At 41.7% G+C, this 20,879-nt stretch overlaps 2 protein-coding genes across 13 annotated transcripts in view; one reads left to right on the forward strand and one right to left on the reverse strand.

The window, feature by feature from the left end:
- NDUFAF2 (NADH:ubiquinone oxidoreductase complex assembly factor 2) overlaps nucleotides 1-4,381 on the reverse strand; it is a 69,107-nt gene extending 64,726 nt beyond the window's left edge. The window contains exons 1-2 of one of the 2 annotated variants that reach the window (XM_055791462.1): nucleotides 4,157-4,291; nucleotides 2,892-2,988 (exon numbers count right to left, since the gene is read on the reverse strand). In XM_055791462.1, coding sequence (XP_055647437.1) covers nucleotides 2,892-2,982 — 91 coding nt within the window. In that variant the 5' untranslated portion in view covers nucleotides 2,983-2,988; nucleotides 4,157-4,291. Of the gene's footprint in view, nucleotides 1-2,891; nucleotides 2,989-4,156 lie in introns of both variants that reach the window. The other variant, XM_055791461.1, reaches the window with a different exon arrangement.
- A 133-nt stretch (nucleotides 4,382-4,514) lies between these two features.
- ERCC8 (ERCC excision repair 8, CSA ubiquitin ligase complex subunit) overlaps nucleotides 4,515-20,879 on the forward strand; it is a 40,501-nt gene continuing 24,136 nt past the window's right edge. For all 11 annotated transcript variants that reach the window (XM_055791452.1, XM_055791455.1, XM_055791456.1 and 8 more), the window contains exons 1-7: nucleotides 4,515-4,667; nucleotides 8,824-8,919; nucleotides 9,059-9,160; nucleotides 13,487-13,610; nucleotides 15,142-15,223; nucleotides 15,841-15,909; nucleotides 18,031-18,097. In XM_055791452.1, the coding sequence (XP_055647427.1) occupies nucleotides 4,591-4,667; nucleotides 8,824-8,919; nucleotides 9,059-9,160; nucleotides 13,487-13,610; nucleotides 15,142-15,223; nucleotides 15,841-15,909; nucleotides 18,031-18,097 (617 nt within the window). In that variant the 5' untranslated portion in view covers nucleotides 4,515-4,590. The remainder of the gene's footprint in view (nucleotides 4,668-8,823; nucleotides 8,920-9,058; nucleotides 9,161-13,486; nucleotides 13,611-15,141; nucleotides 15,224-15,840; nucleotides 15,910-18,030; nucleotides 18,098-20,879) is intronic.

Raw genomic sequence — 20,879 nt, forward strand, 5'->3', positions numbered from 1 at the left:
GAACTAGTATCAAACATTATCACCAAAGGACGTATGTGGTGCCTTCAGGTTATGGACCAAGATCCCAGTTACCTGATAATTATCATTGAACACAATTATGTAAGCTGGTGTTCAGCAAACCGTTTACAGTTTCAATTAGCTCTGGAAGGATTTAAAGGACAAATATCCTTATCTTTGCAGTCATAAATTGTTACAAACTTATTCAGACATACAAATACTTCAAGAGCTGCTGGCAGCAAATAGCCCAGTGCAAGGCCCTACAGTCTTTACAGATGGTTCTGGGAAATCAGGAGAGGCAGTGGTCACTTGGTATGGTGGGATTCAATGGCAAGAATAGATACACTTAAAGTGATTACCTCAATTGGTTGAACTTAGTGCTGTCATTGTTACCTTTAAAAAATTTTCTGGATGTGCTGTAAACATTGTTACAGACTCTGCTTATGTTGTGGATGTTGTGTGACACATTGACAGTGCACTGCTTAAGGAGGTAAATTCAGAACAACTATTTTCTTAATTAAAAACATTATGGGTAATAGTGGGCTAACGTACACATAGATATTACATTTTGCACATCTGCAGTCGCACTGGATTGTAAGGATTCGTCTGTGAAGGAAATGCCCGTGCTGATGCTCTTGCAGCTCCCGCCTGGACTCCTCCAGTGCTGGATCTGATACGACAGGCCCTCACGTCTCATCAATTTTTTCATCAAAGGGCTCAGCACTGGTCTGTTAATTTGAAATATCTTTTGTGGATGCAAAATCCATCATCGCTGCTTGTCAGTGATTGGGTCCTGGACTGACATTTCCATGAGGGGTCAATCCACGCAGATACCAGTCCTTGGATTTGTGACAAACTGACATCACAGATGTGCCTTCTTTTGGTCTTTCACAGTATGTTCATGTCTCTGTTGATACCTTCTCAAAACTTGTGTGGGCATCGGCCCATACTGGGGAGAAGGCTCTGGATGCCATTTCACATCTTTGACAGGCTTGGGCTGCTCTGAGGGTTCCAAAGAGTCTCAAGACAGACAACAGGCCAGCATATTTACCTGCACGCATGGCCAGTTCCTTGCCTCTTGGGGGGTGGAACATGTTACTGGCATCCCACACTCCCCAAGCCACTGTGGAACATGTTCATCATACTTTAAAGCTACTACTTGAAAAACAAGAAGCGGGAATGGGTTCTGAGACTTTGCATGCTTGTCTATGAAAAGCTGGGTATACACTGAATTATTTGACTGTGCCAATGGGGAAATGGTGTCCTGTGATTATCTCATGTTTCTTTTCTTTGCAGGGAGGAGATCCTCCTATCCAAGCAAAGGTCTTAACGCGAGACCTACAAACAGGAAAATGGACAGGCCCGTGGGATTTAATTACCTGGGGAAGAGGGTATGCTTGTGTCTCCACAGATGCAGGGCCATGGTGGCTTCCCGCTAGGTGTGTTAAGCCTGTTTTAGATCCTAGAATTGACAAGAGGACATCACATACCAGCTGTTCCACAGAAACCTTGAGAGGGGAGTCAGAACATCTGGGTGACCCTGATACAGAGCCTGAATTGGATGCAGCTTTGTGCCTTCTTAACTCAACCTGAACAGCCTTCCCACATATCCTGCCAAGGGCCCTACAGTGGATGACAGACATGGCCTTTTTGGTTAAAAACAAAAAGGGGGAATTGTAGAGGACTGAAGGCAGTGCGTTGATTAGCATTGATAATATGCAGCTAGGGCCTTGCCTCGAGATTGACGTGGACAATGTGCAGATAGCTTGTTCCCGCTAAGTAGTTAAATAGCGCTGAGGATTGTGGGGTAGGTGGTTGGACAGGGGAGCAGTAGTGTGGTCTGGCCTCTGGAGGAAGGAGAAACAGCATGGACAGTAGAATCTGATCGATGGTAAAAGCCTTGTTGCAGCCTACTAGTTAGTTTGTGCTGCAACAAATACGGTTATTAAGTTTTAGAGACTGTAAAAGTTCTACCTCTTCACTTCAAGACATCTTGTATAATCTTATGCTACCTTACAGCTCATCCTCTTCATTCCCACTTCTGTGCCAGTTCTAGCTTGCAATGTATTCTTCATCAAGTCATTTTATTCCACTGTTCTATCAAAGTTTTTCACAGGAAGGTCAAATAAATGACAGTGAAAAGTTAGCAGCAGTGTGAAAGAAAATAAGAGGGAAGAAAAGATCTCTTGTTTTGATGGCAGTAAAACTTTGCACCAGTGCAAACTAGTGATGCAGAATTTTCAACATATCAAGACAAAGAAAGTAAGACAAGTGGAAGGATGGGAGAGGGAAATCCAATAACACAGGAGTATTGATAATTCAGTAGATCGGCTTCGTGTTATCTGTATCACTAAGACTTACTGTGCAAAAGCCTTAAGATTTACAGAAGTGCTGTTCTTACTGACTCCAGCCAGAGTTGCAGCTGCAGAGCATTTAAGAGACAGCCCTCCCTGTTCAAAGCAAAATCAGCCTAACTTCACCTCTGAAGTGTTACACTCAGTTCACCTACAGTTCATCCAAAGAACAACTGGGAAACATAATGGCTACCACAACGTTGTCTGAGATACAACTATTTCAATTCATTACTAACTTTAAAAGCCTCTTATACTATGCTCCTGATGAGTTGAATGGCTATGTCCCACCTCCTCTGCCCTCATACTGGCACTACAACTACTGTGTAATTAAGTTCTGAATACAGAGATCTGCCTTAAAGTTCATCAGATGACCTTCACTGTGAAAGGCTTGCCAGCATAAATTCAAATATTGAGAAAGCCTATCTGTATTTCTGATAAAACAAGTCATTTTTACTGGTAAATAAGGACTGACACTGCAGTAATCACACACAAGAAATTCTACTACAGTTTTTACTACTTTGTGGATGTTTAAAGACAAACCTTTTCGTACATCCTTCAAAGTCACCATGAACCCCAACAATGAGAAGCCCAAAAGCTGAAAGGAAGATGCAGAAAGCCTGTCCACCATCATATTAACCTAGAGGAAAAACACACTGCTGAAAAAAGGGTGTTCACATCTTCCCAGACACTTGTTTGAGCAGAACTGCTTTAAGTCATGACCAGCTGCTCATGAAGTTGCCCAGAAAAACAGGTCAGGGGAACTGATCTGAAGACAAAATAACTCCAGAAGACATTACATATTTCTGTAGGGAAGGTGTGCATCCCTTTCCTTCCTTCCTTTTAGGAAAGGATCTCACTTAAATGACTGCAGTCTCAGACTTTCTGCTTCTCTTTGTACATACAAGAATATAAATCAGAAAGTCTCCACAGCTTGGGGATGCTCCAGTTTATGCAGTCATAAAAAACATGTGGAGTACAGCAAACTGATAAAGAAGCCTGTGCAGGGAGAGGTAACAGGACTGTAAAATATTGTAGCATGTGCTCTTAAGACACCTTCAGGGAAGTTGCCTTCAGTAAATTATACATAGCTGTGCAGCATATGCATAGCATCTGTAGATAATGATCTGAAGACATGCTGTAATAGCACCCAGGCTCCTGGAAGGCAGACAGAAACCTAGAAAACTATTTCTCCTTGGAAGTGTTGTGTGCATACATACAGCAATTCATTTAAAAACATATGCAGAAGTGCTCTGAATTATCAAGAAGAGACAATTTGTTTACTGCTGCCTGTCTGCCTGCCTACCTACTGCAGGGTGCTAGTTACTCTAAATTCTTTCGATGACTGGCTTTAGGATTTTTTCCTGCATTAGAGCATCAGCCTAACGAGAAACCGAAAGTGTTTCTCGAAGCAAGCCGCAGAGAACGCGGCCCCCCCCCACCCCCCCACCCCTCGGTTCCCTCAGCACCGACACCCTTTTCCCTCACCTAAAGTCGCTTGTTTCTTGCATCTGGGCGGCAGCAACCAAACCGCCCCGGGGACTATCGGACAGCGGCAACGCGGTCACCGGCCACGCAGCACCGCGCTCCGCTAGGGCCCGGGGCCCACGGTCCCCGCCGGCGGCAGTAGCGATGGGGGCCGCCGGGGGCGGCGGCGCGGCTCCCCATGCGCGGCTCCCCTCAGCCGTCAGCAGCCGCCGCCGCCCCCGGACAGGTAGGCCCCCACCAGGCCCCTCACAGGCCCCCGGCCGCGGCCCGCGCGGGCAGGCGGCCCCAACCTCCCCCCGGGTTTAGTACTGCGCACTCACCTGTGTGGGTCTCGTGTTTGGGCACCCGGTAGTACTTGTTGCCGAACTGATCGGTGCCCACCAGCTCCTTGGCGGGCCCGAAGAGCCGCAGTCGCAGAGCGCGCAGCACCCGCACGGCCCGACTCATCCCGGCAGGCCGCGGGGCTCCCGCCGGCCAAGGTCGCCGCGACCAACCGGCCCCGCACCGGCCGCGCCTCGAGCCCCGCCCCTGCGTGCTACGTCACAGCCGCGCGCCCTGCCCGATGCCCTGCCCGCAACTAGCCTGCATCGGCGCATCGGCGCCGTTTTGTCCGCCCGCCTTGTCCCCGCCCATCGGCGGCAGGCAGAAAAGCAACGCCGCTCGCTATTGGCGGGGATCCGCCTGCCCCTGGCCAATCCTGGTCGCTCCTGGGCCAAGGTGGTGGGATGGCGGTGAGTAGCCTGCCTGTCGTGCGATGCTGGGGTTGCTCTTAGCGCGTCAGGCCGGGATTGACGATCCAGTGCGGCTGCGCCGGACCACATCCACCTGGAGGTAGCGGGGACCGGGACCGGAGCCGGGTCGCGCTGCGTGGGGAGACCCCGGAGCGCCCGCCTTAGGCTGGCGAGGCAGAAGCCCCTCACTTCGCCCTGCCGGGAGCCGTTGTCCGGCCCTAGCTGGGCCGCTCTGAGGCGGGACCTAGGACCGCTACCGCTGTGGCCGGGGGAGCGGAGCCTTGCCCTGCCGCCGCCCCGCCGTCTGCTCCGAGCCCGGGGAGTTGGAGCGGTGGAGCCGGTAGCCTCCGGCCCGGGCTCCCCGGTAGGAGCTCCCGGGTGCCTGCCGTGCCTCCTTTGGGCGCTCCCGGTGGGGTGGTTTTGCTCATGTGTGTGGGTTAGCAGCCCTGGGGTGCGCTGAGTAACCGCGTTTCGGTAGGCTGGGTAGGCACAGGGCAGTAAACGGCACGACAGTGTTCATGCCCTTCTTACTGTAGCGGCTTTATCAGGTGTTTCGATTTGCATGCGGCTTCGTATAGGAACAAGGTTCACGTAATGCTTGTGCACCCGCATCAGTTAATCCTCTCTCTCCGAGCTCGGCCTGTTGACAGGTTGCAGAAGAATCAGATGCAAGCGTTTCATTAGGTTTCCAACAGCTTTTCTGGGAAGTGGTAACTGCATAGAGACAACTATTAATGTTCTTGCTAAAGGTTGTAATGTTGTACCTGTCTGGCTTGCAGACATGTGGTTAATAGAGGGCCAGCCCGATATTTGACTTGAGATCTAGACAGACTATGTAAGTGGCGAAAAACAAGAAAGAATTTGAAAATCAGCAGGTGATGTTTAATCCTTACAAATAATATGGGGCCTTGGGAGAAGTAATAGATACGGTATGTCAAGCTATCAAGCTAAGAAGTAACAAGATAAGCTCAGGAGTTAATGAGGCTAAGTAAACAGAAAATTACTTGAGCAATGTGTGAACTGTCCTGATTGTCATACTGTAAGATTCACCCTCAAACAAAGGAAGCCCCCTCCCCCACAGAACATGTGCTGTGAAAAAAAGAATGTTTTACTTTTAAATGAAGACAAGACTTGTAAGAACCACTGAGAATTGTGTGGCTAAATGTAATTGTAAACAATTGTTCAAAGTGTATGAAGTATTTTAGTATGTCTTAAGAGGGAGCTAGTTTTTGTGGATTACTACCTAGCTCCCTACTTTGCCCAAACTAGAAGAGAAACTTGGAAATGCCTCGACTCTATGTGTGATTTGGCACTGTGCACTGGATCACAGACAACAATGTGATAGTATTTGTTCATTATCACAAAATCAGGTTTGGAGCTGTATTTAAAGATAAATTCAATAAAGCCAACCTCAGTTCCGTCAGTCAAATCCATCAGCAGGAAAGATTTGTGGTGGTGATTACAGCGTTTGGGGCTGTATCATTGTAAAATTAGTCTATTTTAAAATTTTTAATTAAAAAAATGTATTTTAAAGATGCAGGGTGGGCAATAAGCAGGAAAAATTGGAGATCTGTGTGCAGTCACAAAGCCATGTTCTTGTTTTAATTACAGAGACATGGTGGGATAGCACGCATGACTGGACTGCTGCCATGTATGCCTACATACTTTTTAGGAAAGACAAGCCAGCAAGGAGAAGTGGTGGAATTGCCATTTATGAAGGGATAAGTGGCATATATTGAACTGCTCTCCCTAGGGGTGCATGAAGAACGAGTTGAGAGTTTGAGTAAGGCTTAAGGGGCAGATTAACTTGGGGGACACCATCATGGGTGTTTGCTACAGGCCACCTGATGAGGAAGTCAATGAGGACTTCTGTAGACAGCTGGAAATGGCCTCATGATCACAGGCCCTGGTTCTCAAGGGGGACTTCAACTTCCCTGATATCTGCTGGAAAGGCAATACAGCTAAGCTCATACAGTCCAGGAGGTTCCTCTAGAGCACTGATGATAACTTTTTGACTCAGGTGGTGGAGGAGCCAACACAGCAAGGTGTGCTGTGGGACCTTGTACTCACAAAGAAAGACTGGTAGGGGATGTGAGAGCTGGGGGCAGCCATGACATGGTGGAGTTGAAGATCCTGCACAGAGGAAGCAGGGCAGTAAGTAGGATTGCAACCCTGGACTTCAGGAGAGCTAACTTTAGCCTCTTCAAGGACCTGCTTGGAGGAATCCCATGGGTTAGGGCTGTAGAAGGTGTGGGGATCCAATAGAGCTGGCTAAAATTCAAGCATCGCTTCCTCCAAGCTCAAGGTCGGGGCATCCCTGTGAGCAAGAAATCAAGCAGAGGGGGCAGGAGGCCTCCATGGATAAGCCAGGAGCTTCTGGCAAACCTCAAAACAGAAGGGAGTTTGTGGGATATGGAAAAAGGGATGGCCCTTGGGAGGAATATAGAAATGTTGTCAGAACATGTAGAAGGCTAAGGTCTGTTTGGAATTAAGTCTGGTGAGAGAGGTGAAGGACAACAAGAAGGGCTTCTTCCAAGTGTCTCAGCAGGAAAAGGATGACTGGGGAAAATGTGTGCCTGCTGCTGAACGAGGTGGGAGCCCTTGTGATGAAGGACACAGAAGGTGGAGTGACTGAATGCTGCCTTTGCTCCAGTTTTCACTGCCAAGGCTGGCTCTTGGGTATCCCAGGCCCTGTAGGCAAGAGAGAAAGTCTGGAGAAAGGAAGACTTTCTCTTGGAGGCTTGACACCAACACCCATAGGCCTTGATGGGATACACCCCCAAGTGCTGAGGGAGCTGGCAGATGTTGCTGCTAAGCCACTCTCCATCATCTTTGCAAGGTCATGGAGGACAGGAGAGGTGCTGGAGGACTGGTGGAAAGCCAGTGTCACTCCAGTCTTCCAGAAGGGCAGGATGGGGGACCCAGGAAGCTACAGGCCGGTCAGTCTCATCTCTGTCACTAGAAAGCAAAGGTGATGGAGCATCTCATCCTGGAGGTCATCTTGAAGCATGTGGAGGAAAAAAAGGCTGTCAGGGGTAGTCAACATGGGGAAATCATGCCTGACCAGTCTCATAGCCTTCCGTGACTGGCTGGGCGGATGAGAGGAGAGCAGTGGATGTTGTCTGCTTTGACCTCAGTAAGGCTTTTGGCACTGTCTCCCATAACACCCTCACAGGTAAGCACAGGCAGTGTGTGGGTTGGATGGGTGGACGGTGAGGTGGATGGAGAACTGGCTGAACTCAGAGCTCAGAGGGTTGTGATCAGCGGTGCAGAGTCTGGCTGGAGGCCTGTAGCTCACGGTGTTCCCCAGGGGTCAGTACTGGGTCCAGTCCTGGTCAACATACTCATCAGTGACCTGGATGAAGGGACTGAGTGTCCCCTCTAGCAGGTTTGCTGATGATACCAAAATGGGTATCTGCACCTAACAGCCTGAGCTTCTCACATGATTTTTTTTGCCATTCAAGCTGAAGCTGACTAGAGGCAAGCTGTCTTACAGCTTTTCAATTATCTACTTAGTTGCATTTTTGTTGATGGTGGTTTTTACAAAATATGCTGTAGGAAGGTCTGATATCTTGTAAGACTAATTTTATATTGGGTAGTATGGTTTCAGGAAGCAAAATCTGTCTCCTTTTTGACTATGTATTATTAGCATATTTAAAGGTACCAGTTTTAGTTCAGAAAATTTTGTCTTAGAAGACATCATGTGGATAGCATAGTTTTAATTTAACGTTTTTATTTAATGGTACAGAAAACATAACACACAAACATTGTTTTCCTTAAAGGAAATACTGTAATTTTTCAGCTAAATGAATATGTCCACTAGGTGTCCGTATTTCCAAGTAGAATAAAGCTCAGAAGGAGGTGCATGGTGAAGCTTCAAAGTAACTAATACTTGTTGAGACTACTACAACTGCTTCTTCATGTTTCTTTTGCTCTGTTTAAATTACATTCTGGTTTTTGTTTTGTATGTTGACCCCAAATGCTGTTTTATTATTTCTTTGAGCCTATTTTATGTATTTATTTCTCTATTAACTTCCAAACAACATAAATAATAAAATATTTTTTCTGTGAACTAAATAGGACTTATTTCCAGCCCTGTGTCTTGTCTGCAAGTCTAGTTTTGGAAAAAATAGAATGGTTTACATGTATTGAGGAAGTGCAGAACTACGGTTTGAACTGTTCAGAGCTACATAGTAACATTCTACAATTCTGTTGTTCTTGTTGTTCATGTCGCTGTTTTTCTTTTTTGTTTTAAGGGTTCTAAGTTTGGAATTAAATAAAGATAGAGATGTGGAAAGAATACATGGTACTGGTATCAACACCCTTGATATTGAGCCTGTTGAGGGAAGATAGTAAGTATATACTTTAGTTACTAAAAATGTGTATGAGTACTTTAGTGTACTGTGTTTTGGTACTATGGATTTGTTTTCTTGCTGAACGCTCACTTACATTGAGCCTGTTGTAACTTGTGTGCTTTATTAACATTTTCAGTATGTTATCTGGTGGATCAGATGGTGTCATTGTACTTCATGACCTTGAAAACTTCAGCGGAAAACCAACTTACACTTGTAAAGCACTTGGTTATGTGGGAAGGTAGGTACTCAAAATCTGTTAAAAGTTCATAGTGATATCTCTTGTGTGACTAGCATTAAACTCACCAATCAATGAGAGTTAATTTTTTTTCTCCAATTCTTATTTCTAGGATAAAAAGGCTGTAGAAAATAGTGCCAGAAATCTTTGAAGGCTAGCATGATGTGTTATGGGTTTTGGCATGCAAAAAAAAGCAAGAAGCTTTGAGAGGATTTCTGTGACTTACTAAGGAGCAGAAGCTAATTGTTTTTTCTTGATTTGTCTACCCTAACAGTTACAATATATGTACAGTGACTCTGGTATTGTTTGAGCAGATCTTTGGCAGTTCAAAAATTAAATTGGAGGCTATTAATTGTACTTATATGGAAATCACAGTAGAGAGGCTTGTGTTGCTACAGACCCCACAAAAAGTCAGAGTTAGTACTCTAATCTCATGTTGTAACAGTAGAAAAGACAGATGCCTCCAGCCCTCTTCCAGGGCACAGTTCCTTGCTTGTGAGTTTCCTTGTTGTTTCCTGTTGAAATTTACTGACTCTATGCCAGTAATTATGAGAAAGTAATTTTGGGACTATTGTAGAAATACTCCTTGTATCCCCCAAATATATATTAGTATCTTTGAATAAATATGTGTTTAAGCAAAAGAAAAATTGTCTTTGCATAACACTGTTCATCTGATTGGAAAAACATCTAATACATACCTGCAGTTGTTGGTTTTCTTTTCCCTTGCCTGGCTCTCAGCTTTGCTAATAGCTATTTTAAGTTCACCAGGTGTTCCTCAGGTACAGAAGTAATTAATACAGAATTTCTTAAGAACAAGTCTGAATGAGGACAGATGTGTTACTGAAAAACGGGACATATTTTTCTGAAGAGCAGAAATACCATACTATTCATAATCTATATAAAGACTCTAGGCATTTATTGATTTGTCAGGCTTTCTCTGCAGGCAGTATAATTTTGTCCATTATAGGCATTAAGTCTTCTAGCAAAAGCTGGTTTTCCCTTGTATTTAGGTAGTAAGGTTGTCTAGTAGGTTAGGACTTTATCTCAGATTTAAAATAAGATGTATCCTACTGTGTTAAATATTAGTAGCTACATTTCCCCCTCACTTTTTCCCAGTCCTCAAATTATTTGAGGTCTAAGGTTCATGAGTAAGATTGACAAGAACAGATCAGATCTGTAACAGTAAAAGGCCTAAACACACTGTCTTCGTACATAAAGAGGAAAAAGGGTAATAGAATGTGCATTGAAAAAGCTGGGTAGGAACAGAATCTACTGCAAGTAAGCTGTGTTTAGATAAGTGTTAATAGCTGGAACTTCTTAAACAAAATTAATTAAAATTGTAATTAAGAGCTAGTGATGAGTATACATCACCAAATCTCAAAACCAGAATGAGTTCAGAAATAGATACAGCAAACTGAAGAAATACATGCTGAGAAGACACAGCAAAAAACCTTGCAATTCTGTGCTATAATCATGCGACCATTAACTTTCCATACTAGAAAATTCTGTTTATGAGCATGGTTAGATGGTAGTATGTTTCTTGAGTAGGTGTTTCTTTGTGTAGATGCATTGTTTATTTCTTATCAGTTGAGGCATAAATCATTCTAGTAGAATCCGATTTGTTACGACACCATGTTCTAAATGATAGGCTTACTATTATTATTTATTAAAGTAACCACAGTAGGTTTTCTGCCTCGGTTACTTACTCCCAGCTTCTTGTATGGTTTAAATACATATTGTAACTAATTAGCCACAGATACAGCTTCAGATATTGAAATATTATTAATGTGGAGTTCTGAACATCATAAATCAATTTGTAATTACCAGTAAGAAACACTTCCCATCTGACTCTATGCTTCAAAGACAGGAGCCATATGATAATGATGTATTGCAAGTTTGCCTGTGCTCAGAGTTTGCACAGCACAGTGCAACTCTGGTCTCAAAGTTACTGAAAGAATAAGCTCTTTGTAGAAGCCCTTTGAAGCTGTTTCTGGATGGACTCTGAAATGGGCCTGCTGTGAGTCCAGTAGTTTAGACATCAGAGGAGATAACTCCTGATGGTAGGCTGTGATTTACCCAATGTTTCTCATCTAGAACATAGAGCCAGTATTGCGAAAAAAAAGAACTTTCCTTGTTCTGCTGACAGTCAGCACACAGAGCTTTACATGGTTTCATATGCTGTGCTATGGCAAACACTGGCATTTGAGAGTAACTGGCATTTGACAGTGCTAGCTTCTAGATACTCTAATAACTGTTGCTTGTGTGTAAGGTCATCTCCTCTATTTGAAACCTGTCTGGGGAGAATGAATGGCAGTGATCTTATTATCCATATAATTTATTTTTCCTTGGTAGAAAAGGCTGGGATGGTTTGGGTAGTGAGGGAAATTAACGTATATAGAATGAACTGGGAATAAGACACAGCCCTGAGACATGAATATATTTAGTGTACCAGCATAATTAGTTCCATGAGTTTAGATTTTTCTGCACAATGCATACAAATGCCTCTAAAGGCCTAAGTTCTCTGAGTCAGTCTTGATTTCCTGGCTCAACAGGTACTGAAGGTTTTTAGCTTGACCCCCCCTGCAGGATAAGCACACAAATTTTTAGCACCATGGCAAAGTACAGGCTGTTCTAGGGTATGCTTTAGACATAAGCAATGCAGGAGTTATTAAACTAAGCTCAGCAGTTGCCCAGTAGCTCTTGCTTAGTATCATCAGTGCTGGCTTCATGCTAACTACATATAAAGATGTCTTCTGTGCTTTCTAGCAACCCAAGTAAGCAGGAAGGTTTATTACATAAGGTGTAGTGTCACATCTATACAGAAGATCTGTGTCTGCATTTACACAATAATAACCCTGCAATAGTTGTCACTTTGAAAGCCAGGACAGTTGAGAGAACAATGCAAAGATAAGAGCTGAAGTGGAGAAGTTTTTTGAGCCCTTCACTAGCTGTAGATGGAGCCAGTTGGACTGTTTTCACATGTGTACTATGTCTGGCTGGGATGGAGTTAGTTTTCTTCACAGTAGCTTGTATGGTGCTATGTTTTGGATTTGTAATGAGTCTTGATAGCACACTGATGTTTTAACTAATGCTGAAGAGTGCTGGCACAGTGTCAAGGCACTGTCTGTTCATCACACTGCTCCTTCAGCAAGTGGGCTGGGGGTAGACAAGATCCTCTAAGGGAACACAGCTAGGACACCTGACCTGAATTGACCAAAGGGATATTGATATTCCATACCATGCAAGGTCATGTGCTGCGATAAAACTGGATAAAGCTGGGGAGGAGTTTTCCAGGGGTTTTGAGCCACTGCTCAGGGTCTGGATGTGTCTGTGATGAGTAGCCTGTGATGAGGGATTGCTTTTGCATCACTGGGGTTTTTTTGTTTCCCTGCATGTGTTGTTTTGATTAGTTTCCTTTGATTTATTAGAATGTTTTTATCTCAACCAACAAGTTTTGTCACCTTTGCCATTTGGGTTCTCTCCCTCATCCCACTGAGGAGGGGAGTGACCCAAGTGGATGTGGTTGTGCTTAGCTGCCTGCGGTTAACCTACAACAGCATGGTACCTTTGAGTCTGGGAGCATGGTTTTGAGCCCTGAAGCTGCATCCGTGTGGATCCAGCTCAGATATGAGTGGCCTAGCAGATATGTGAAATGACCTATATTGTTCAGAGCTTGGTTGGTTGAGTTACATCCTGGAGCTGTCAAGATTGGCTCTGGTGTCTCTTCTTCCTACCACAGTTAATGTATTGCTAATTATATTGCAGTCCATTACTATGTGTAGTTGAGTTGAAAGTTTTAGATTGTTCTTTCATTTCTGCATGCAAAAATAATTAACTCTCAGTAACTAAGGCCACTGCTATCTGTTGACTTCAGTATACCTTAATTTCTAGTAACAGTGTAGCTGTAATTAATAGCTAATAATAATGCAAATTTTAACTGTATGTGATTGTATTTTTCAGTGGATACGTTTCTAAGACAGTAGAATTCCACAAGCTTAAATTTTTTTGTAGTGTTAGGCCCTCCTTTAAACATTAGATCTATAAACATTAGAATTTAAAAATTTCAAAATACATTAGTGCCTTTTATGCCTTAAATTGTGTGTCTTAACTTGAGGTGTGCTACAGATACCATATTTTGAAAAGACAAATGATCTGTAGTTTCTTGAAATGAGGGCTCTTCAAAGCATTAACATCAGTGGATTGAAAATTGAGACGTCAAGTAACTAGTTCTTGAAAACTTCAGTACAAATTTTAAAAGAATGTTTATGTTTTCAACTTGTCATTGAATATCAAGACTCTAACCAACTGGGATATTTTCCTTGATTTTAGGAGCCATCCTGACGTACATAAATTCAGTGTGGAGACAGTCCAGTGGTATCCTCATGACACTGGCATGTTTACATCCAGCTCATTTGATAAAACCTTGAAAATATGGGATACAAATGTTTTACAAGTAAGAAAGAATTTGTACAGCTTGCAGGCATCTTTGTTACATGTTATTCATTCCGCATCTACAGTTCTCCCACAGCTAAACAGGACCAAGCATCCAGAACAGTGAAAACCAGCTTATTGTTAGAACTGTGGGTGCAGCAGCAGGGTGGCATGCTTCTGGCATTCACGCATACCTTGCTGCATACCTGTCTGTTTCTGAAGACCTGATGTCTAAACTGTACAAGAGCTTGGAACCCTTGGGACAATGCCTTTCTGCTTTTGCTATGAACAGGAATACAGATAGTTGAATTTATGCTATGTAAACTTGTCTACCAAGGACTGGTCTGAAGTTCATTCTTGGGGATTGTTGAATGCAGTGGTAGTGTACAGCAGGGCTAATTATTTTTCGTACCCAAGGCCTCAATACTGTTTTTGAAGCACTGGTGAATCTTGGCATTCAGGGTCATTAAGTCCAAAATTCTGCTGTTGTAAGCACTATAGACACTATTTCTGAAAATTGGTGGAAAATGAGAGAAACCATTAAGAAAATGCTAAACAATGTAACTGGAGTTATTAAAACAAACAGATTCTGCAGGACTTTAGACTGCTTTGACTCACTAATCCTCACATCTAATTGTTGAATTATAAATTAATGGCTGAAGTTTATCCTGTTTCCAGTACAAATGTATTAATGGATTTACACTGATGCTATTTGAATGCTATTTCATGTGTAGTGAAAGAATTACAAAAAAGAGGTCCTAGGGACACAATAAAGAATAAATTTTGACCTCTCTTTTTGTGAGAAGTGGAGCTGTGATTGCAGTTACTAAGTCTTGTAAATGCAAAGTTCAGTTCACTGTCCAGGTAGTTCTGTGAGCATCAGTTAAAAGACGAAGTGTGCCTGTGAAGATTGACTGACCTGTGGTGCCACCAAACAGGGTATTTGAAAACACACATAGCTTAGTTCTAAGGGATTTTTTGTCCATGTAAAATATTTCAGAATGAGACAATAAAAGCAGTTGTACTGGAAAGTAATTGTGCTGATTATTAAATCCAGTATTATTTTTCATTAATTTTGGACACTCAAAAGGGAGCTAATAATTTTGTATGGTCTTTTGGGTTTGAGGGTTTTTTTGAGGAATTGAAGATAGTATGTGATGTTTGTGAACGACAGGCTTCTAAATTTAGTCTGAGTGCTGCTTTCCTGTTGGTATCTATCTCCATGTTGTAACCTTCTTGTTTGGTGTGTTTTCTTGTTAGCTTACTCAATTTTTTGACAATTTTTTAATTTCCGTTTGCACTTCTGATTAACTAATTTTCTTGGTCTTTTTTTGGGTTATCTCTGAGCTATGGCATAGTTTTTCTAGTGTTGGAAAGGGAATTATTTAGCTATGTTTGTCTTCTGGTTTCTAACCAGGAGAGTTACTGATAGTATGTAAATAGTAGTATTTTTATTATTCTCATTTGTAACCGTTAATTGAAAAATAGTTAATGAGGATTTACATTCTACTAACATACATGCACTGTGATTAATTTAATCTGTTTATTATCAGCCTGCAGATGTATTTCACTTTGAGGGAACAGTCTATAGCCATCACATGTCTCCAGTTGCTACAAATCATTGTTTAATAGCAGGTATGCATATGGTTTTAAGAAAAGCCCAATGTATTTGGGGGTTATAGTAACAAGCAGTAAGTAATATTCAGTAGGGCTTTTTTCCCTCCCCTGTCTTATTTTTACATAATTTGAATCTTCCTAAGATGTAAGATCATTGGTAACATAAAGTATTACTGGTTAGTCAGATGACGTTGATGAGAATATCACGTTTATTCCTCTGAAATAATGCATCAATCAATTCTCCTTCTAGATAAAAATTCCTATGTGTAATTAGATTACCTATAATTATATGTTAACATTTGAAGATTATTATATCCAAACAGTAAATTGTGTATGTAGTGCTTACATGTACACAACTTAAATATGTTTAGGAAAAAAAAAAATTAGAGGAGATATTTGTAATTTTTCAGTTTCATAAGTACTGTCCTGTGTATCTCCAGTTTCTAAATTTTGTTTGCTATATGGTATATTTACTTGGACTAAAAATGTAAATCTATTAATAGAATGCATTGCTCTGACTAAATAAACAGTTACTCAGCTAGCACTTTTTCTATTTCTTTGTCTTGCTAAGATTTTTTGTTGTTCTCTCAAATGCTGGGTATTTTTTTTAGCTGTCTTTGTTTCTCTTGTTACAGTTGGTACCAAAAGCCCCCAAGTACAGCTTTGTGACTTGAAGTCTGGATCCTGTTCTCACACTCTGCAGGGTACTTTTTAGTCTGAAACATAAACGTTAAACAATAACTACTCTGAGTAAAACAAGTCCTGTAAAGAAATACTGTATACAATGTATTCTTTATCAGTAACATGACTAATCTATGTATTGCCAGTTGGGAAGGTTACATAGTGGCAAAAGGTTCTTCTGGGTGTTAGTCTAGTGCTAATGAATTGGGGAAAACAAATACTAATTAACGAACAGTTACTACAGATGTTTGGGCATTCTTATGATCAAATCAATAGTAATTATTTAATACGTGGTTGGACATTTTCATGATCTAATCAATAGTGATTACTATTTATTACATGGTTAAGTGTAGGCATTGGGTTTGTGTTACAGAAATTCAATATGTGGTTCTGTTTTTTGTAAAAAACCAAACAACAACCATCCACCCCAAAACAAGAAAACTTCACTATTTTGAAAACAATACCCTGTGGAAGTTCTTGCATGGATTTGTTTAGAAGTTTCTGTATAGTAGGCAACATACTACTTGCTACAGAGAGGTATTATCTAGTCCTTTGCATTTACCTGATTCAGTAAATACAGAGATTTATTGTTCCCTAATCCAATTCCTTGTTACACTTAATGAGAATTTGGCCTTAATGTCTTTTTTCTAATGTTTACTTTTTGGAGTATGAGTGTATATATATATACACATGCTCAAGTGAAGACAATTACAGGATAAATCTTCATACTTTAAACCAGCAGAGCAAGAGCTAGATCTGATCTAGAAACTGTAGAGAAGCCTTAGCTCAGACACAGCAATAAGCAAATGCTCTTTCTTCAGTGGCCACCTTAAGTCTTAAAGCAGCCTAGGTGCTTTGGTGTGATGCAGAGCTGAACTGAATCAGCCACAAAGGGTGTCTCAATGTTCTGTATCTAGAACTGAGAGCACCAGGGAGTGCAGACACAAAAATAGTTCTCTAATCTATCAGTTTAGTTTCAGCCAGGCTTCTTAATTTTGCCACAAGAGTTAGTGCTTTCCAGGCACAAGCTGGTTGTGTCTTTGTACACAGGCTGGTACAATTAGCTCAAGTGCAGTATCAGAGGAACAAGCGGAAGGAGATTGTCCTCCACTACACATAATTTAATCATTCTTTACAGAACCTGAAGGACTCAATAGTGTCTTGAAGATAGGTGTGAATATTTTTCACATAGGCTAACTCTAGCAGCTGAAATGGAGCTAAATGCTTGGCTGTTTACTTAATGGATCCAAATAAATGTGGCTGCCCTGAGTCTTCCTAGTGTATCCTGTAATAACTGTATTATGGAGATTTTTTCATTATCCTGGGCATTGCAGCCCTTTGATTACTTCAGGTAATGGAAGGGGAACTACTGGAAGGTGTACCAGAAATAAGGTCTCATAGCTCTAAACTGCATTAGCAAAAATGTATTTGTATAAATTAGTTTATTTTTCAATGTATTTCTATTATTAGAAATACTTCTTACTAGAAATAGTGTCCTTTCCATTTAGGACACTTTGCACTTATTGTCTGTATTTGTTTAACACTTTTAAAGCTATCCAAGTTAAAGCGTGTGTGTATATATCTGTATTACTTGCCACTAAGCTGCACTGGGCATGACATTGCTAAGAAGACATTTATCTTAATCTTTTTATATTTCAGACCTAATTAGGGGAAAAATATCTCAAATTCAGAAAAAGAATATTTGAGGCTAAACTGAATGTAGTTTTAATCTTAAGTACATAAGGTAAATACACTTTTTATTAAACATTTTGAAAGAATTTGAAGAAAAACAAATGGAAGGTTCTTTCTGTGGGTGAGATTGCCAGTGCTAACACAAAATTTAATAGCAGTATCTAAGGTAAACTCAGTAGCTGTTACTGTGCTGTTATGTGTTTTGCATAGGCAAAACTGTCTTTGTTATCAAAGGTTATACACATGTAACACTGTGTATCACTTCCAGCTCACTGCAATCCCACTCAGGCAAGAGGAAGAGGAGTAATAACCTCTAGTCCAAAATAATATTTTCATAACATTCACATTATAATTTAGATTATTATTCTGGACTGGTGGATCTAGTAGGTTTTGCTTTTACTTTGTTATTTATGTAAAATGGGATATATAATCTTTTTTCATATAATTTTTAGGTCACAGGCAAGAAGTACTGGCAGTATCTTGGTCCACACGTCATGAATATGTTTTGGCAACAGCAAGGTAGAGTGTTGCTGGACTGCTACATGCACTAAAAATGTCGTTAAAATTTTCTGTATTCATTCTCCATGTGTTTTACAATTCAAATGCACTTTTAATCTCACTTACTTTGACCTGTTCAGTTTTGTAGATCTTACCTGGAAAAACTAAGCCTGAAGAGCTATCCAAGGGGTGCTTTATTTGTAGGAAGATTGTACAGAAATTCAAAATGGTAATTGCACTTAAAGGTATAGGAAAGTCATATTTGTAGAGATTTGTAGAGAGCACTGTAGAGATACTTACATCTTACTGTTTTAGTGCATGCATTGCCAATTTGTTTTATAACAAAGTAAAACACATTTAGCTCAAAGTACCATCCTCGTTATTCATGGAATCATAGAATCATTTAGGTAGGAAAGACCTTTGAGAACATAAAGTCCAACCGTTAACCCAGGACTGCCAACTCCGTCACTAAACCATATTGCTAAGCACCACAAATACACTTTTTTATACATCTCCAGAGGTGATGATTCTACCACCTCCCTGGGCAGCCTGTTCCAATGCTTCAGTACCCTTTCAGTGAAAAAGTTTTTCCTAATATCCAGTCTAAACCTCCCCTGGCATAACCTGAGGCCATTTCCACTTGCTCTAACACTTGTTACTTGGAGAAAAAAACTACCCCCACCTGCCTACAGCCTCCTTTCAGGTAGTTGTAGAAAGCAATAAAATCCCTCCCCAAGCCTTCTTTTCTCCAGACTAAACAATCCCAGTTCCCTCAGCTGCTCCTCATAAGATGTGCTCCAGATGCTTCACCAGGTTTGTTGCCCTTCTCCGGACATGCTCCAGCACCTCTATGTCCCTCTTGAAGTGAGGGACTCAGAACTGAACATGGTATTCAAGGTGTGGCCTCACCAGGCTGACTATAAGGGGACAATCACTTCCCTAGTCCTGCTGACCGCACTGTTTCAGATACAAGCCAGGGTGCTGTTGGCCTACTTGGCCACCTGGGCACACTGAGGGCTTATATTTAGCTAGCCATCACCCAGCACCGAGGTCCTTTTATGCCAGGCAGCTTTCCAGCTGCTCTTCCCCAAGCCTGTAGCATTGTGTGGGGTTGTTGTGACCCAAGTACAGGACCCAGCACTTCTTGTTGAACCTCATACAACTGGCCTTGGTCCATCGGCCCAGCCTGTCCTGATGCCTCTGCAGAGCCTTCCTAAGGCTCTTCCCATCCAAGAGCCATCCAAGCCATGAACAGACAGTTTCTCCAGTAGAATGAGGTGGGAGATGGTGTCAGAGGCTTTTCTAAGGTCCAGGTAGACAAACAACATTCACAGCCTTTCTCTCATCCAGCTAGCAGGTCATCTTGTCATAGGAGACAGGGTTCGTCAAGCAGGACCTGCCTTTCACAAACCCATGCTGGCTGGGCCTGATCCCCTGGCTGTCCCACACATGCCACGTGATGGCACTCAGGATGATCTGCTCCATGACTTTTCCAGCACCGAGGTCAGGCTGACAGGCCTGTAGTTCCCCAGATCCTCCTTCCTGCCCTTCTTGTAGGTGGGCTTCACATTGGCTAATCTCCAGTCCACTGGGACCTTTCCAATTAGCAGAACTATTGATAAATGGTGGGGAGTGGCCTGGCAAGCTTCTCCGCTAGCTCCCTCAGTACTCTCAGGTGGATTCATAATTATATCAAAGAGCATAACTTGGGTAGCATAGCAGATGGGTAATAACTTTCCAAGCTACAGTAATTCAGTGAGTATGAGTTATATGTTGTTATTCCCAGGCCCTTTTGCTTTTCATTGCAGTCATTTTCAGTCTAAAAGGTCCTCTTGCATATATTGGTTTTTATATAACTTGCATATATATATAAATATAAATCTATCTATATATATATAACACTTGCATATATTAGCTTTTGATTATAATGTGACATTTCTCTCCTCAGGTTTATTGTTGGCATGTTTTTTCTTTTGAATTGCAGAGAGGCTGCTTTATAAGTTGAGAGTGAAATTTGAATAAGTTGATATTGAATTGCATACCTTTGGCTTTTGATGCCAAGTTTCTGAAAGGCTTAACGTAGTAATGAAATTTTCTAAGTGTGATTTTTTGTTTGTTTTGGCAAACAAAAATTTTTTTCTTTGCTTTTCCATAACAGAAATAGTAGCAAATGTCGTTTATTAAATATTGACTTATCAATGTCTTCTGAAACATTTTGCTTCAAAGTCATGTAACTATAAACTGCATCTACCAATGTCATCATGTTACTGTATCATAATTGCATGTTAAACATGTTTCTTATGGGTCCATTACTTAATTCAGTACTGTAGTTGGACTACTAGTTCCTAACAACACAACTCCATTTTGCCATTTGCTGAGACAAATACAGGCAAGAGCTGTCAACACTTGAGATAATAAAGAAGTAGTGAAGAGTAACTGACTGGTACTGCTAAAAAGAGAATCTAGACTAATCTTGCATATCAGGAGATGTGACCATTTTCCAAGACACGTACATATTTGGTTGTGATCTCTTCAGGGGAGGGAAAATACATATTGGGATTTATGTGGCTTGCATGTGAAACATTATTTTGAATTTCTCTTTGTGATGCTTGGCTCTTCTATAGTTATGGCAGGAGACTGGAACAGTCAGAGAAGAGACGTGTTTTCTGTGTGTCTTTCACAAACTTCAGTTTCAGGCAGGAACATTATAAGCTCATTCTTGCTCAGTAGGACTGGCTAGAAAAGATCAGCTAATGGAAGACTGCATCATCAAAAATGAACAGCTGTAGGCTTTTATAATAGT

Source organism: Falco peregrinus, chromosome Z (assembly GCF_023634155.1).
Source record: "Falco peregrinus isolate bFalPer1 chromosome Z, bFalPer1.pri, whole genome shotgun sequence".
Taxonomy (NCBI): domain Eukaryota; kingdom Metazoa; phylum Chordata; class Aves; order Falconiformes; family Falconidae; genus Falco; species Falco peregrinus.